At 44.8% G+C, this 13,329-nt stretch overlaps 1 protein-coding gene across 1 annotated transcript; it reads right to left on the bottom strand.

The window, feature by feature from the left end:
- Window positions 1-227: 227 nt before the first annotated feature.
- On the bottom strand, window positions 228-13,329 carry Ldha (lactate dehydrogenase A; the record flags this gene model as incomplete). The annotated part of the gene is given in 8 exon segments (XM_005380414.2): window positions 228-935; window positions 1,808-1,931; window positions 5,499-5,616; window positions 6,707-6,880; window positions 7,458-7,631; window positions 9,089-9,206; window positions 11,054-11,203; window positions 13,175-13,329. Coding segments are annotated over 7 exon segments (999 nt in total). The 3' UTR covers window positions 228-770.

The following is a 13,329-nucleotide window of genomic DNA, read 5'->3' as shown; positions in this document are numbered from 1 at the left end:
AAAAAAATAAAAACAAAATCATTGCAGGGTTATCCAAGAGCCTAAATACTTCCAAGTAATATAGTAAGAGCTGGGCGTGGTGGTGCACCCCGGTAATCCCAGCACTCCAGAGGTTTCAGGCTAGAGGATTGCAGCCAGCTTGAGGCCAGCCTGGGCTACCTAAGATGTTCAAGGACAACCTTGACTACATGAGACCCTGTCTCAAAAAAAAAACAAACAGACAGGACTTAGTATCTCGATACGTTAACAGTGGTCACTGTTGAAGGTTTATTTGGTATTGTAGTTGGCGTGACACTTGGTTGCACTGTTCACAGGTAGATCTTTCCTTTTTACAGTACACGGCAATGCACACTACTGATACATATATACTGCACAAAGTAAAATCCTTTCCAACAGTTATGCACAAGACATGCAATACCCATTTGTACACTGGATCCCAGGCTGTGACCTACTGGGGAAAAGCTCAGACGAGGCTTGGCTGGTGAAGCTGTATAGCAGAGTGACACTGGAGCCTGTGTGGCACTGGCCGTGGTGTCAGGCGGTGGGCTACTTTACACTAACCAGGACTATACAAGTGCAAGTACCATCAGCATCAGGATAGGACTGGGGGGCTCTGAGAACCATTTCTATTTCTAACTGTGGGAAGCCCATGTTTTCCCCAGGCCATCTTTATAGTACTGCTTCAACCACACATCGATAAAAAGGACAAGTGGCACAACCTCCAACTAAACGCTCCTGCAGCCTAGACAGTGACGTGGGGACACTGAAGACTAAAACTGCAGCTCCTTCTGGATCGACCACAGGGTATCCGCGCTCTTCTTCAAACGCCCCTCCTCCTCAGGAGTCAGAGTCACCTTCACAACATCGGAGATTCCATTTTGCCCCAGGACACAAGGGACACTAAGGAAGACATCATCCTTTATTCCATAGAGTCCCTGGGAGGAAAAGGTTCCAGGTGTTCAGTTATGACATTATGAACAGTATAAAACAGTCTTTAAAATAGTAACAGGTACGACACAGTCATTAAAATAACAAGATGTCCTATGTCCTTTTTTGTGTTGTTTTCTGGCCTTGATGTCCTCTCTAAAAGAAAAACTTTAAAAATAAATAAATAAATTTATTTAAAAAAAATCTTAACAGTAAAAAAAAAGCCTGCCAAGTGTGGTGGCGCACACCTGTAATCCCAGCACTCAGCGGACTGAGGCAGGAGGCTCAAGTCGCAAGTTTGAGACCAGCCTGGGCTACAAAGTGAGCTCAAGGCCAGCTTGAACTGAATAGCAAGACCCTGTCTCAAAAAGACAAAAATAAATAAATAAAAACCTTAACTATTACTATTATATATAGTACCTTCCAATTTTTATTGCATAATGCTGTAGCAATGCTGTACTTTCTATTTACTCAAAAAAAAAAAAAAACAACAACCAAAAACCACACCCACTTACATGAGCTTTTTCATCATGTTGTCAAGTAACTATGTGCTACTAAACAATGTAGGGGACAGTAATCCTACTGGAACCACTTCTTCCCAAAAGTAAGTTCTGAGTACATTAATTTATTTCATTTCACTGAATGACTGAGGACTTCAATTAATCAAACTGCTTTTCTCGGAAGAATCTTGTTTTTTTTTCCGTCTTAAAAAAAGCAAACAGGAAATAGGGCTAATGATGTAGCTCAGTGATAGAGCACTTACCTAGCATGTGCAAGACCCTGGGTTTCGTCTCAGCGTGGAACACACACGGACACACACACACACACACAACACACACAAATAAAGCATTCAATACAGTGTATCTGTACATAGACCAACCTTAATCATGGTAGAAATTGGATGAACCCTCCTAAGATTCTTCATTATACTTTCTGCCAGATCTGCCACAGACAGTCCAATGGCCCAGGATGTATAGCCTTTCAGTTTGATCACTTCATACGCACTGTGGAGTGGGGAAGGATAGGGAAGAGCAGAAAGAACAGGGAGAGAGAAACAAAGAAAAACAAAGTGTTTGCTTAATATATGCCCTATATGGTAAGTAACATATCTCTTTTTTTGGGTATTTTTGGGACAGAATCTTGTTATGCACTTCAGGCTGGCCTTGAGCTCACTTCGTAGCCCAGGCTGCTCTTGAACTCATAACAATCCTCCTGCCTCAGCCTCCCAAGTGCTGGGATTACAGGTGTATGCCACCATGCCCAGCTGGTAAGTAACATATCTATAAGTAACCCTTGGACATGTACACAGGACATTATGAACAGTATTGTTAATAACAGCAAAAATAACAAGGCCAGTGCCTTCTATCAAAATGGATAAACTATGGCATATTTGCCAGGTGGCACGGCTCATATTTATAATCCCAGCATTCAAGAGGTTCAAGCAGGAGAATCCCAAATTCAAAGACAGACAGAGTAACATAGAAAGTGTGAAACCAGGGCACTGGGGATATAGCTCAGCAGTATAGCACCTGGCTGGCAAGTGCAAGGTCCTAAGTTCAATTCCCAGCACCAAAAAAAAAAAAAAAAAAAGGTCAGACCAACCTGGACTATATAGTAAGAACCTGTCTCAAAGAAAAATTGCCAGGCATAACACATGCTTATGTAAGCCCAGCATTGGGGAGGCTGAGGCAGGATGATCACCAATTCAAGCTAGCCTGTACTACAAAACTCTTTCTTAAAAAACAAGCAAAATTGTACTACACTGGTTTAATGGAATATTCTATAAGTGTCAAAAAATGAACCTAGAGCTGGCTCCAACAAAACTGGCAACTCTTAGAAAGGGAATGTGAGGGGTGGGGATATAGCTCAGTGGCACAGCACCTGCCTGGCAAAGTGCAAGATCAGGAGTTTGATTCCTGGTACCAAAAAAAAAAAAAAAAAAAGAAATGGATGAGGCAGGCAGGTGTGATGGTGCACGCCTGCAACCCCAGCACTTGGGAGGCTGAGGCAAGGGGATCACTGAGTTTGAGGCCAGCCAGAACTGCATAGGAAAACCCTGTCTCAAAAAGACAAACAAAAAAAGAAATAGAACAGTCAGGTGTGTTCGCTCATACCTGTAATCCCAGCACCTGGGAGGCTGAGAGAGAAGAGCTGCCGTGAGTTTGAGGCCAGCTTGGGCTACACAGTTGAGTTTAAGGCCAGCCTGAATTACAGAGCGAGACCATGTCTCAAAAAAATTCAAATGAATGAATGAATGGAATACAGGAGCAGTGGCCGCAAAGAAAACAAAACAACAAAAAAAGTAAATCTGGGGCCTGGGAATGTAGCTCTTGCTAACCATGAGCAAGGGTGTCGGTTCTCTTTGATGTCTCACACCACAAAATAAAAAAAAGCAAAGCCAGGTGCAGAGGTACATGTCTGTACGTGGGACGCAAATGAAGGATCCCTAGTTTGAGGTCAGCCTGCGCACCTTAGTGAAAGCGTCTCAAAGTATAACAGAGCTCAGAGAAGGCTTTGCGGATCAATTCCCAGTACTGCAAATGAAACAAATGTAAAGTAAACCCAGGGCTGGAGGGCTGCCTCAGTGGTAGAGAGCACCTGGCTAGCGTGCTTCAGGCCCTGGATTTGATCCCCTGCTACTACAAAAATGAAGAAAAAACAAAACAAAAGAAAACCACTCGAGGGGCTGGGGATTTAGCTCAGCGGCAAAGCGTCTGCCTGGCAAGCGCAAGGTGGTGAGTTCGGTTCCCGGTACCGGAGAAAAACCAAAAAAAAAAAAAAAAAAAAAAAAAAAAAAGAAAACCACTCGAACTAGAAAAACTAAATCTAAGATTCCATATAACATGCTTGATTCAAGATTATCTCAAGAGCATCAGGGAGACAGAGGGGTGGGGCAAAGTGCACCTACACTATTTAACACAATCAGATATTCAACTTACAGACCTGAGGGCTATACACGAAAAGTAAATAACACCTGGGGCTGGGGATTTAGCTCAGTGCACAGCGCCTGCCTGGCAAGCGCAAGGTCGTGAGTTCGATTCCCAGTACCAGAAAAAAAACAAGAAAAGAAAAAAAGAAATTTCCTTACTTCAACAATTTATTTTATTTTGTTTTTGTTTTTGGGACAGGGTCTGGTATCCCTGTGTTCCCCAGGTTGGCCTCAGAAGTTATGATCCTACTGCCTCAGCCTCCTTAAAGCTGAGATTACAAGCATGTACCACCATGCCAGATTTAACAATTTCTAGTAATTAATAGTTGCTTTTGATCTTAATTCCTTTCTGAATCTTGATCATGCTTATGATTCTAATATCATCTGAATAAACAAGCTAGTATTTTATTTGTAGAGGATATAATACGAGCTTTGATTTAAAAAATTTTATTCCTGCCGGGCATGGTGGTACATGTTCTTAAAAAAAAAAAAAAAAAAAAAAAAAAGTTCAAAAAGATTTTATTTCTTCCGGGATATAGCTCAGTGGCACAAGCACCGGCCTGGCAAGTGCAAGGTCCTGAGCTCGATTCCTGGTACCGAAAAAAATTTCATTCCTAAGTTAATGAATTATATATATGTTTTGTTGAAGTGTGAACCGACTCTCCTCATAGGGTAGATTTACTCTAATTTGTTTTATCTTAATTGTTTACAAAAGAAGCAAAGAGAGATGTATCTGACTCTTGAGAATTATAGCATTAAAAAGATACTTTAAGGCTGAGCGTGATACCATATACTTGTAACCCCAGCACTCTGGAGGCTGAGGCAGAAGGATCGTTGCAAATTTGACAGCAGCCTGGGCTACAAGGCCAGCCTGAACTGCATAGCCAGACCCTGTCCCAAAAAGACAAAAAAAAAAAACAAAACAAAAAGATACTTTAGCATTACTAGCTGTAACTCTGAAGTATGTTTACCTACCTATGTGCCGCGTTTTACTTCATCACCTGCTGCTGCGGGGTTGTATGGCTGTGTGACACATCAATTTTTACTGCTGGAGGAACTGCCTCACTGCTTGAGTGCTGGTAGCACTTCCCATTCCCACCCACACGTACGTACCTGCGCATGGTCCAGCATCCCCACATCCCCGCCAGCACTGGATGCTGTTTATTTCTCCTCCCTCCAGCACCGGGGCTCAGACCCAAGGGCACTCTATCACTCATCTCTGTCCCCTGTCCTTTTGTTTTGAGACAAGGTTTCCTAAATTGCCCAAACTGGCCTCAAATTTTCCATCTTCTTGTATTAGCCTCAAGGAGCTGAGAGGATGAGCCTCTACGTGGCTCTATCTGCAATTTTTTTTTTTGGAGTCAGTGTCTCACTCTGCAGTTCAGGCTGGCCTTGAACTCACTATGTAACCCAAGCTGGTCTTAAACTAACAGCAACCTTCCTGCCTCAGCCTCCTGAGTGCTGGGTCTATCTATATTTTTTAACCATCTTTTTGTTAACTTAGTATGATTCTGAAAAAAGCTTAAGAAAACAGGTTTTCTCTTTATCATCAAGTACTCAAATGCAAATCACATTAAAACTTCTATCTTTGAGATAAAAATAAACTTGAATTTCCTATGTTGCCAAATTATGAATCTATTACCTGTCAACCACCTGTTTGTGAACCTCTTTCCAATGCTCCTTATCCCCATCAGTTCCTAACTCGGGGTGCAGATTCTTCAGGGCGACACCGGCAACATTCACTCCGCTCCACACAGGGACTGAAAGAGGGAGTACAGCATATGCTTAATTTCACACACCACCACACCAGTATTATGATCAGTACGTTCAATTTGATATTACAGAGCTGGGCTACCCCTCTTCTGGCACTGTGCTTCCCCTAAAAGACCTAACTGGAAAATAAACCCTAGCTGGCCATTACCAGTACGTAGTGAAGATTACACCTCACTACTCTCTTGCTCTGTGGCTACTCTGTAATAGCAGGTAAGACAAGGATAGGTTGGTTGGGGCTGGCATTTTTGAAGCCTAGTTTCCTTTTTCTTTTTGTCTTTTTGGGACAGGATCTAGCTATGCAGTTCAGGCTGGCCTTGAGCTCACTATTGTCCAGTTAGGTCTTACTTTTAGGGAAATATAGCAGACTATCCACAAGTGTCCTAACTCACATTTAGACTAGATTTCCATTTCTTAGGTTCTATGAAACTATACATTGTATCTTCTAACCTGTTTCCCTAAGTATTATTAGAAATTATTTATCCATATATACTTGAAATACCAAGACTGTATACAAACATAAAGGAATTTTCTTGATGTAAGAGAACTCTTGAGAACTTTGTACAAATTGTGTCATTTTCCAATGTGCCTATAACAATGTTTTCATGCACTTTATTCAGGTTACCTGACCTTCCCAAGGCAGGGAGTGGAGGCCAAGTACTGATAGCTGTGATATGAAGTACTGATATGACAGTAACAATTATGGTCTAAAACTTCCAAAGACTGAAGTGTAGCTCAGTGGTAGTGTGGTTAGTTACATGAGGACCTGGGTCCTATTCATGGCATCAAAATAGATAGCACATCCATGGTTATTTAATTTACTTCCATAAAAGTAGTGTGGAAAGAAGGAAAGAAGAAGGAAAGAAGGAAAGAAGAAAAGAAAGAAAGAAAGAAAAGAAAAGAGAGTTCATTTCACTCTCTACCCTCCTCGCTATAAAATGTCATATAAAATAGCTAAAAATCTTAATTCTTAGCATATAATTATAGAAACGGAAGATCCCAGGAAACCACTCTACCTTTATTAGTGGATATTCCCCGTACAATCTCTTTGGAACAGAAAGAGCAAAGAGCCCTGCTCACCGCTGGAGTCTCCGTGCTCCCCGAGGATCCAGCCATGGCAGCTCAGGGCGTGAACTCCCAGCCTTTCGCCCATCAGGTAGCGGAACCGGGCTGAGTCCAAGTTGCAACCACTTCCAATAACACGGTTCTTGGGAAAGCCGCTGATCTTCCAAGCCACGTAGGTCAAGATATCCACTGAGAAAGCATTTAGGGATTAGATAATGATTAGCTACTGGAGATATACGCTTCAGGGCCAGGCGTGGTGGCGCACGCCTGTAATCACAGTACTCAGGAAGCTGAGGCAGGATTGCCATGAGTTCGAGACAGCGTGGGCTACACAGTTCAGGGTCAGCCTGAACTACACAGGGAGACCTTGCCCCCCACCAAGAAAGATACACGGTTGTGAATGATTTTGATATTGATTGTGACTACTTGACGTTTTTATTAATATTGTTAAATCGTCGTGTTGCTTATCTCAGGTCCATCAAGTACTTAAGAAGTACTGTATTATTTCAAGGAAATAAACTGTATACCAGTACAGAGAATATAATTACTCACACATTGAAGTAAGATCTTGGGCCAGTGCCAGCTATGTGTTCAGAGGCATTATATTCCTTTCACATTTTATAATTTACTATTTTACAGAAACACAAATCTACTCCCAAGAGGGAAATACAGTATGATAAATGAATCAATAAACACATATAAAACAGAACACATACTGTTAAGTTTTTCTACAGCTCATCTGTCTTTATAAAGCTAAAAATCTCACCTGGATTGGAAACAACAAGCAACTTGCAGTGTGGGCTGTACTTTACAACATTAGGAATGATGAACTTGAAGATGTTCACATTACGCTGGACCAGATTAAGACGGCTCTCTCCCTCTTGCTGACGTGCCCCAGCTGTGATAATAACTAGCTTGGAGTTTGCAGTTACATTATAGTCTAAAGGGAAACAAACAGAGTAAGACCTTTAAAAGACTGTTTTTACCTAACCAGCAAAACTTTGTTCCAGCCAGGCATGGTGGTGCACGCCTATAATCCCAGCACTTGGGAGGCTGAGGCAGGAGGATCGTTGGGAATCCCAAGACCAGCCTGGGCTACAAAGTGAGCTCACAGCCAGCCTGAATGGCATAGTGAGACCCTGCCTCAAAAATAAAACAAAATTAAAAAACAAAAACAAAACTTTGTTCCATAAATCTGTGCATAAATGCCCCTACTGCCTTCTACATGTTTCCTTTCCTTTTAAAAAGTTTATAGTTGTGGGCCAGGGATATAGCTCAGCAGCACAAGTGCCTGCCTGACAAGTGTAAGGTCCTGAGTTCAATTCCTGGTAGCAAAAAAATTAAAAAAAAAAAAAGTAAAAAAAATTTTATAGTTGTGGCCCCTTAAAAGGACAGAGTAGTCAATGCTTTCCTTGTAGTCTAGTTTAGGTCATGCCTAACTTTATGTAAGTACAGCTGGGAGACACTGAAAGGAATCGAGTTTATTTTATTCTCCTAACAACTCTTTCTATCTTCCCCAGTTTCTGCTATGTAGGATCAGTGTTCACTTTCCATAATCCCGTTTTTTTACTTGCTTCTTACTTGTTGCCCAGAGACTATCAAACACCCTCTACACACCGCCACAAGCAGGCAGCACCTTTATAACAAAGCATGTTTTTTGAAAAAAAAAAACAAAAAAACAAAGCATGTTTTGCTTCCATACTCTGTGCCAGGATAGTTGACACCAGGAGCTGCCTATCAGGCGAGGGGCTAAGCAGCATGAAAGAGTCAAAACTACCTGCTTAACAGGCTCCTTTACCCTATTCTCAGCCTTGTGTTAATGTGCTGAAAGGAAGTAGGGGAAGCAAAACAAGGTAAGAAGCCAGGCGTGGTGGGGCATGCCTATAATCCCAGCCTGGGCTACAGAGTAAGCTCAAGGTCAGCCTGAATCGCAGTGAGACCCTGTCTCAAAAAGAGAAAAACAAAACAAAAGAACACGTAAGTGATTTAAGCAAGACTAGGGGTACAACTCAGTGGTGGAGCACTTGTCTAGCACGTGCCAGGCCTCAGTTCTATCCCCAGCAAAATTAATTTAGTAATTTAAAACTGAAGTAATGTGTTTCAATGTAGACCTAACGTTTGGAGTTTTATTCATTATATTCTAATTCAGATGATTTCCACATCATGGGCAATCTGGATTTCCATTTGAAACTATTTACTAGAGATTAAAACTTTGATACATAAAATTATTCTAAGGCTCTCCTATCCAGTATAAAAAAAAGTCTGAAGAGCTTAAGATTTCAAGCCTGACGAAGAACGTAAGTCTAGTGTGGACTTTACTAGGCAAGCGCTTGTGCCGCTGAGCTAAACCCCCAGCCCTTCTAGCGTGGACTTTAATATAAACTTGCTGAAACCAACCTTTGCCAGAGACAATTTTTGGTGTTCTAAGAAAAAGGCTGCCATGCTGGAGATCCATCATCTCTCCCTTCAATTTGTCTTCCATGACATCAACAAGAGCAAGTTCATCTGCCAAGTCCTAAAAGACACAAAATGTTTAGTTAAGCCGTAAATTGCTATTTCCAGATTTTTTGCAAGGCACACAAAATTTCTTTTATTTTTCACACAGAAGAGTTTAAATAACTTCCAATTAGGTCAGTTTTACACACTAATTTAAAGTTGTTATTAGGTGATAGTGACCAACAATAAGACATGAAGGGCCAGGGATATAGCTCAGCAGCACAAGTGCCTGCCTGGCAAGCGCAAGGTCCTGAGTTCGATTCCTGGTACACACACACAAAAAGTTAAGTGTGTAATAGGAAGACATGAAATTCAAAAGTGATAGTCTGGACCATCCGCTGGTTATTTTACACATATGCAAACACTAGAAGTAGTTTTGCCTGAAGACTTACACATTGCATTATACTGGTGAGAAATATCCTGACAATTGAACCTATAAAAGTTCATAGGTGCATCTGAGACCAAGAACACCAACAACTGCTTTAATGCAAACGGCAGGTGATGTCATTACCACTACAGAGCTACCCCCAAATCATCTACAATATGAGTGGTCTGCTAAATACTCAGATCCCACACCTGAATCAGAGGCCAAAAAAAAAAGGACCATAGGTGGTTCATGGGGAAAATAGTATCAATTTCTGTTCCAGTAGGTTAAGGAACAGAGTTGTACCACGTGGCCTCACCTAAGAATACACACTGAGCAAGCTTCTGCCTAAGACCCTTCTTTCTTCAATCCATTCCATTTCTGTTCAGAATGCAGAATTTATTTATTTATTTAGTCTTTTTGAGACAGGGTCTCGCTGCGCAGTTCAGCCTGGCCTTGAGCTCACTTTGTAGCCCAGGCTGGTCTTGAACTCACTACGATCCTCCTGCCTCGGCCTCCTGAGTGCTGGGATTACAGGCGTGCGCCACCACGCCCGGCAGAATGCAGAATTTATCACATCGTTGTCCTGTTAGAAATTCCAACTAGAGCCTGGCATGGTGGCTCAAGTCTGTAATTGCAGCACTTGGGATGCTGAGGCAGAAAAGACCTCCACAAATTCAAGGCCTGCCTTAATCACAGAGCAAGAACCTATCTCAAAATAAACAAATAAATAAATCCAAATAGAAAGACAAAATATTTTAATACAGAAAGCTTTCTCAATTACATTTTTTTTTTTTTTTTTTTTGGTCTCTTTGAGACAAGGTCTCACTATACAGTTCAGGCTGGTCTTGAACTCACTTTGTAATGCAGGCTGGCCTCGAACTCGCAATGATCCGCCTGCCTCAGCTTCCCCAGTGCTGGGATTACAGGCGTGCGCCACCACGCCCGGCTTCAGACCTGGTTTTAATGTCCTCACTTTTTTTTTTTTTTGATAAGGGGAATCCAACTCAGGACCTTGCGCTTGGCAGGCAGGCACTTATGTCACTGAGCTATGTTGTAAGAAGTGCAGCTAGGCCTGGTGGTACATGCCTGTAATCCCAGCACTTGGACCAGAGATAAGCCATAAACTATTCCTTTCCATTGTAGGCATGTTAATATAGTGTATTTTAAAAAGTGGTTGCTGGGGCTGGGGATTTAGCTCAGCGGCAAAGCACCTGCCTAGCAAGCGCAAGGTCGTGAGTTCGGTTCCCGGTACCAGAGAAAAACCAAAAAAGAGAAAAACCAAAAAAATAAATAAATAAATAAAAAAGTGGTTGCTCAGCCCTGTAACCTTTAATACTTTTATTATTATCAGTAAGTTTCAAAGTGTTCAAAGTGTACATATAATTCCCATAAATTATGTGACAGAGGAACCTAAATCTTTTTTACATACAATGTACTAATACAGTCCTTGGAGACAGCATAGAAGAGGGTAGGGCCAAGAGTGGTGAACTTTTTCTTACCTTCATTAAGATACTGATGGCACAGGCCATGCCAACAGCACCAACCCCGACAACTGTGATCTTATTCTGGGGCACCTGTTCCTCCTTAAGGAGATTCACAATCAGCTGATCCTTGAGACCGGCCATCTTGGACTTGGAACCGACAGGAACCTATAGGAGGAAAACAGTGTCATTGGGTCCCTTTGAAATTAATGTTTATTACAGAGCTGTTTCAGGGGGAAAAACTTATTTTACTTTCTCTTGGGCACTTGCCACTAAAATGCGCAAGAGAAAACTAAAAGAGGGAGGAATACCCTTATAGGCACCCAAGAGTAAGGAGGCCTAATGTCAGGGTGGGTCTAGACTGCCCAGATTCTTGGTGTGAAGCACCTCACCTTGGCATGGAAAAATAATATAGACGTTTGGGTATAAGTATAACCTCCTGAGGGCTCACACATCTTGCTGTATTAACCCCAAGCAGGGCGGGCCTCTCCTCAAAGATCACTGTGAGCCGCGTGCCCAGCTCTCCATCCACACAAGAGCCGACAACAAGTACAGTGCCAACCCCTCAAGCAAGGCCCACGAGCCCCGCCACAAAGCGACACCAACCGCCACGAGGTACAACCCCAAGAACGTGCTATGAGCCCTGCGCATGCGCGCACCGGCTTTTCCAATCCGCCCCCAGAACTTATACCCCGCCCAGACTCAGACCAGAACGAGAACTTGTGCGCGTGCGCACTGCAGGGCTCTGGGGAGCGGAGCAGCAGCCCCAGGGTGCCCGATCCGAGGCACGAGGCCAGACTCCGGGGAAGCCCCGCCAGGTAGCGGAGCATCAGGAGCTATCCTGAGCTGTGGGTCAGAGGCAGCGAGCTCCTAGTTAGACTTTAGACTTTACTAGTGACCTGAAGCAGACACAAGCAACGTGAAGGCCAGCTGGCAGCCTCCCTGACCGGGAGGGTGGCCAGCGTCAGACTTCCAAGTGTCAATACCAGGAACCAGAGGCTATTAGCCAACCGGGGAGGAGGGGCCCCGTACGACTTCTGCCCTGGTCCTGGTTGTAAAGGCGCGAAGCTCGGTAAGAGGAAATTTTGTCAGAACAGGAAGAGCAGAAATAGCTGCGAAAGGGATGAAGCCCCGAGGCCTATAAAGTTCAGAACAGACACTTGGTGGAACCCTCGAACTGCAAGGCCGGGAGGGGCCCCTCAGACTGCTCACCCCACCCCGCCATGCACAGGTTGCATTCTCAAAGCACCACGTCGACTTTTGACACCATTCCAAAGGGTGAAAATATCCGAGAGGACCCGCAGCCAGGCACCCGGAGTCGCCACGCTGGAAACGGTCTCTCCTTACAAATCACGGCTATTTCTAGACAGCCCTGCAAGGCTTCTGCAGCCGGTGGGGGTGGGGGTGGGGGTCTGTGTGCTGCAGAACGCGGGCCCACTCCCCGCCTCGGCCACCACTCACTGTGGCCTCAGGCATGCCCAACTCTCACAGCGCTAGGTGTCCCCATTTGCCAACTGCAGGGAATGGGACCGGGCGACCCTACTCCGATAGCCCCTATGAAATGCGAGCGATCGCAACTCTGCGTGCTTCGTCTTCGCACGCACCATGCTCAGCGCAACCCCTGTACCCAGCATCTTCTTCGTAATCTGCTGGGTAGGCGCCCCACCCCATCCCATGGAAGCCACCTCTCCATCGTACCCGGGGAAAATGCCACCCACGCGGAGCACCAAAGGCTTCCTCACTCCCAGGAAGCCGCTCCGGACGCGCTGGGGCTTTGGTGGCTCCGGGAACCCGACCTCGAGTTTTGCGCTGGTAGGGGATGTCGAGTCCGGAGTTACCCTGCCCTCCGACTCGGGGTCTCCTTGTCCTCCAGCATCCACCCCAGCTCTCGACTCCCAAGTTGGGTGGGGCCAAAGGCTCGGTCCCCCAGCGCGGCCAGAGGTCACGGACGCCGCCTTAGAGCACAAGCTGAGCACGGTGAGCTCCGAGCCCACGCGTGGTGCAGCCACCGCCCAGGTCTCTGACCTCTGTTCCTAGGGATCGGAACCCACCCCCGCCCCCAGGACAGCCTAGCCGCAGGCAGCTGGCTCTCCCTCCCGCCCCCTCGGGCGCAGTGCAGCGCGCGGGGCCCGACGGTACCGGGAGTGCACGTGGGGCGGGCGTCGGGGCGCGCGGTCCTGAGGTCCGGACTCGGCGGCAGCAGCTCCGGCACTCAGCAGCACGCGGGAGGGGCCTTAAATGGAATCCCTCGGCTGACGTCAAGGGGGAGCCAGGCGGACGTGCGGGAACCCACG

The sequence above is a fragment of the Chinchilla lanigera genome, unplaced genomic scaffold (genome assembly GCF_000276665.1).
Source record: "Chinchilla lanigera isolate Chin_1 unplaced genomic scaffold, ChiLan1.0 scaffold00013, whole genome shotgun sequence".
Classification (NCBI taxonomy): Eukaryota; Metazoa; Chordata; class Mammalia; order Rodentia; family Chinchillidae; genus Chinchilla; species Chinchilla lanigera.
The sequence above is the reverse complement of the archived record's forward strand: the minus strand, read 5'-3'. Positions and strand labels throughout refer to the sequence as shown.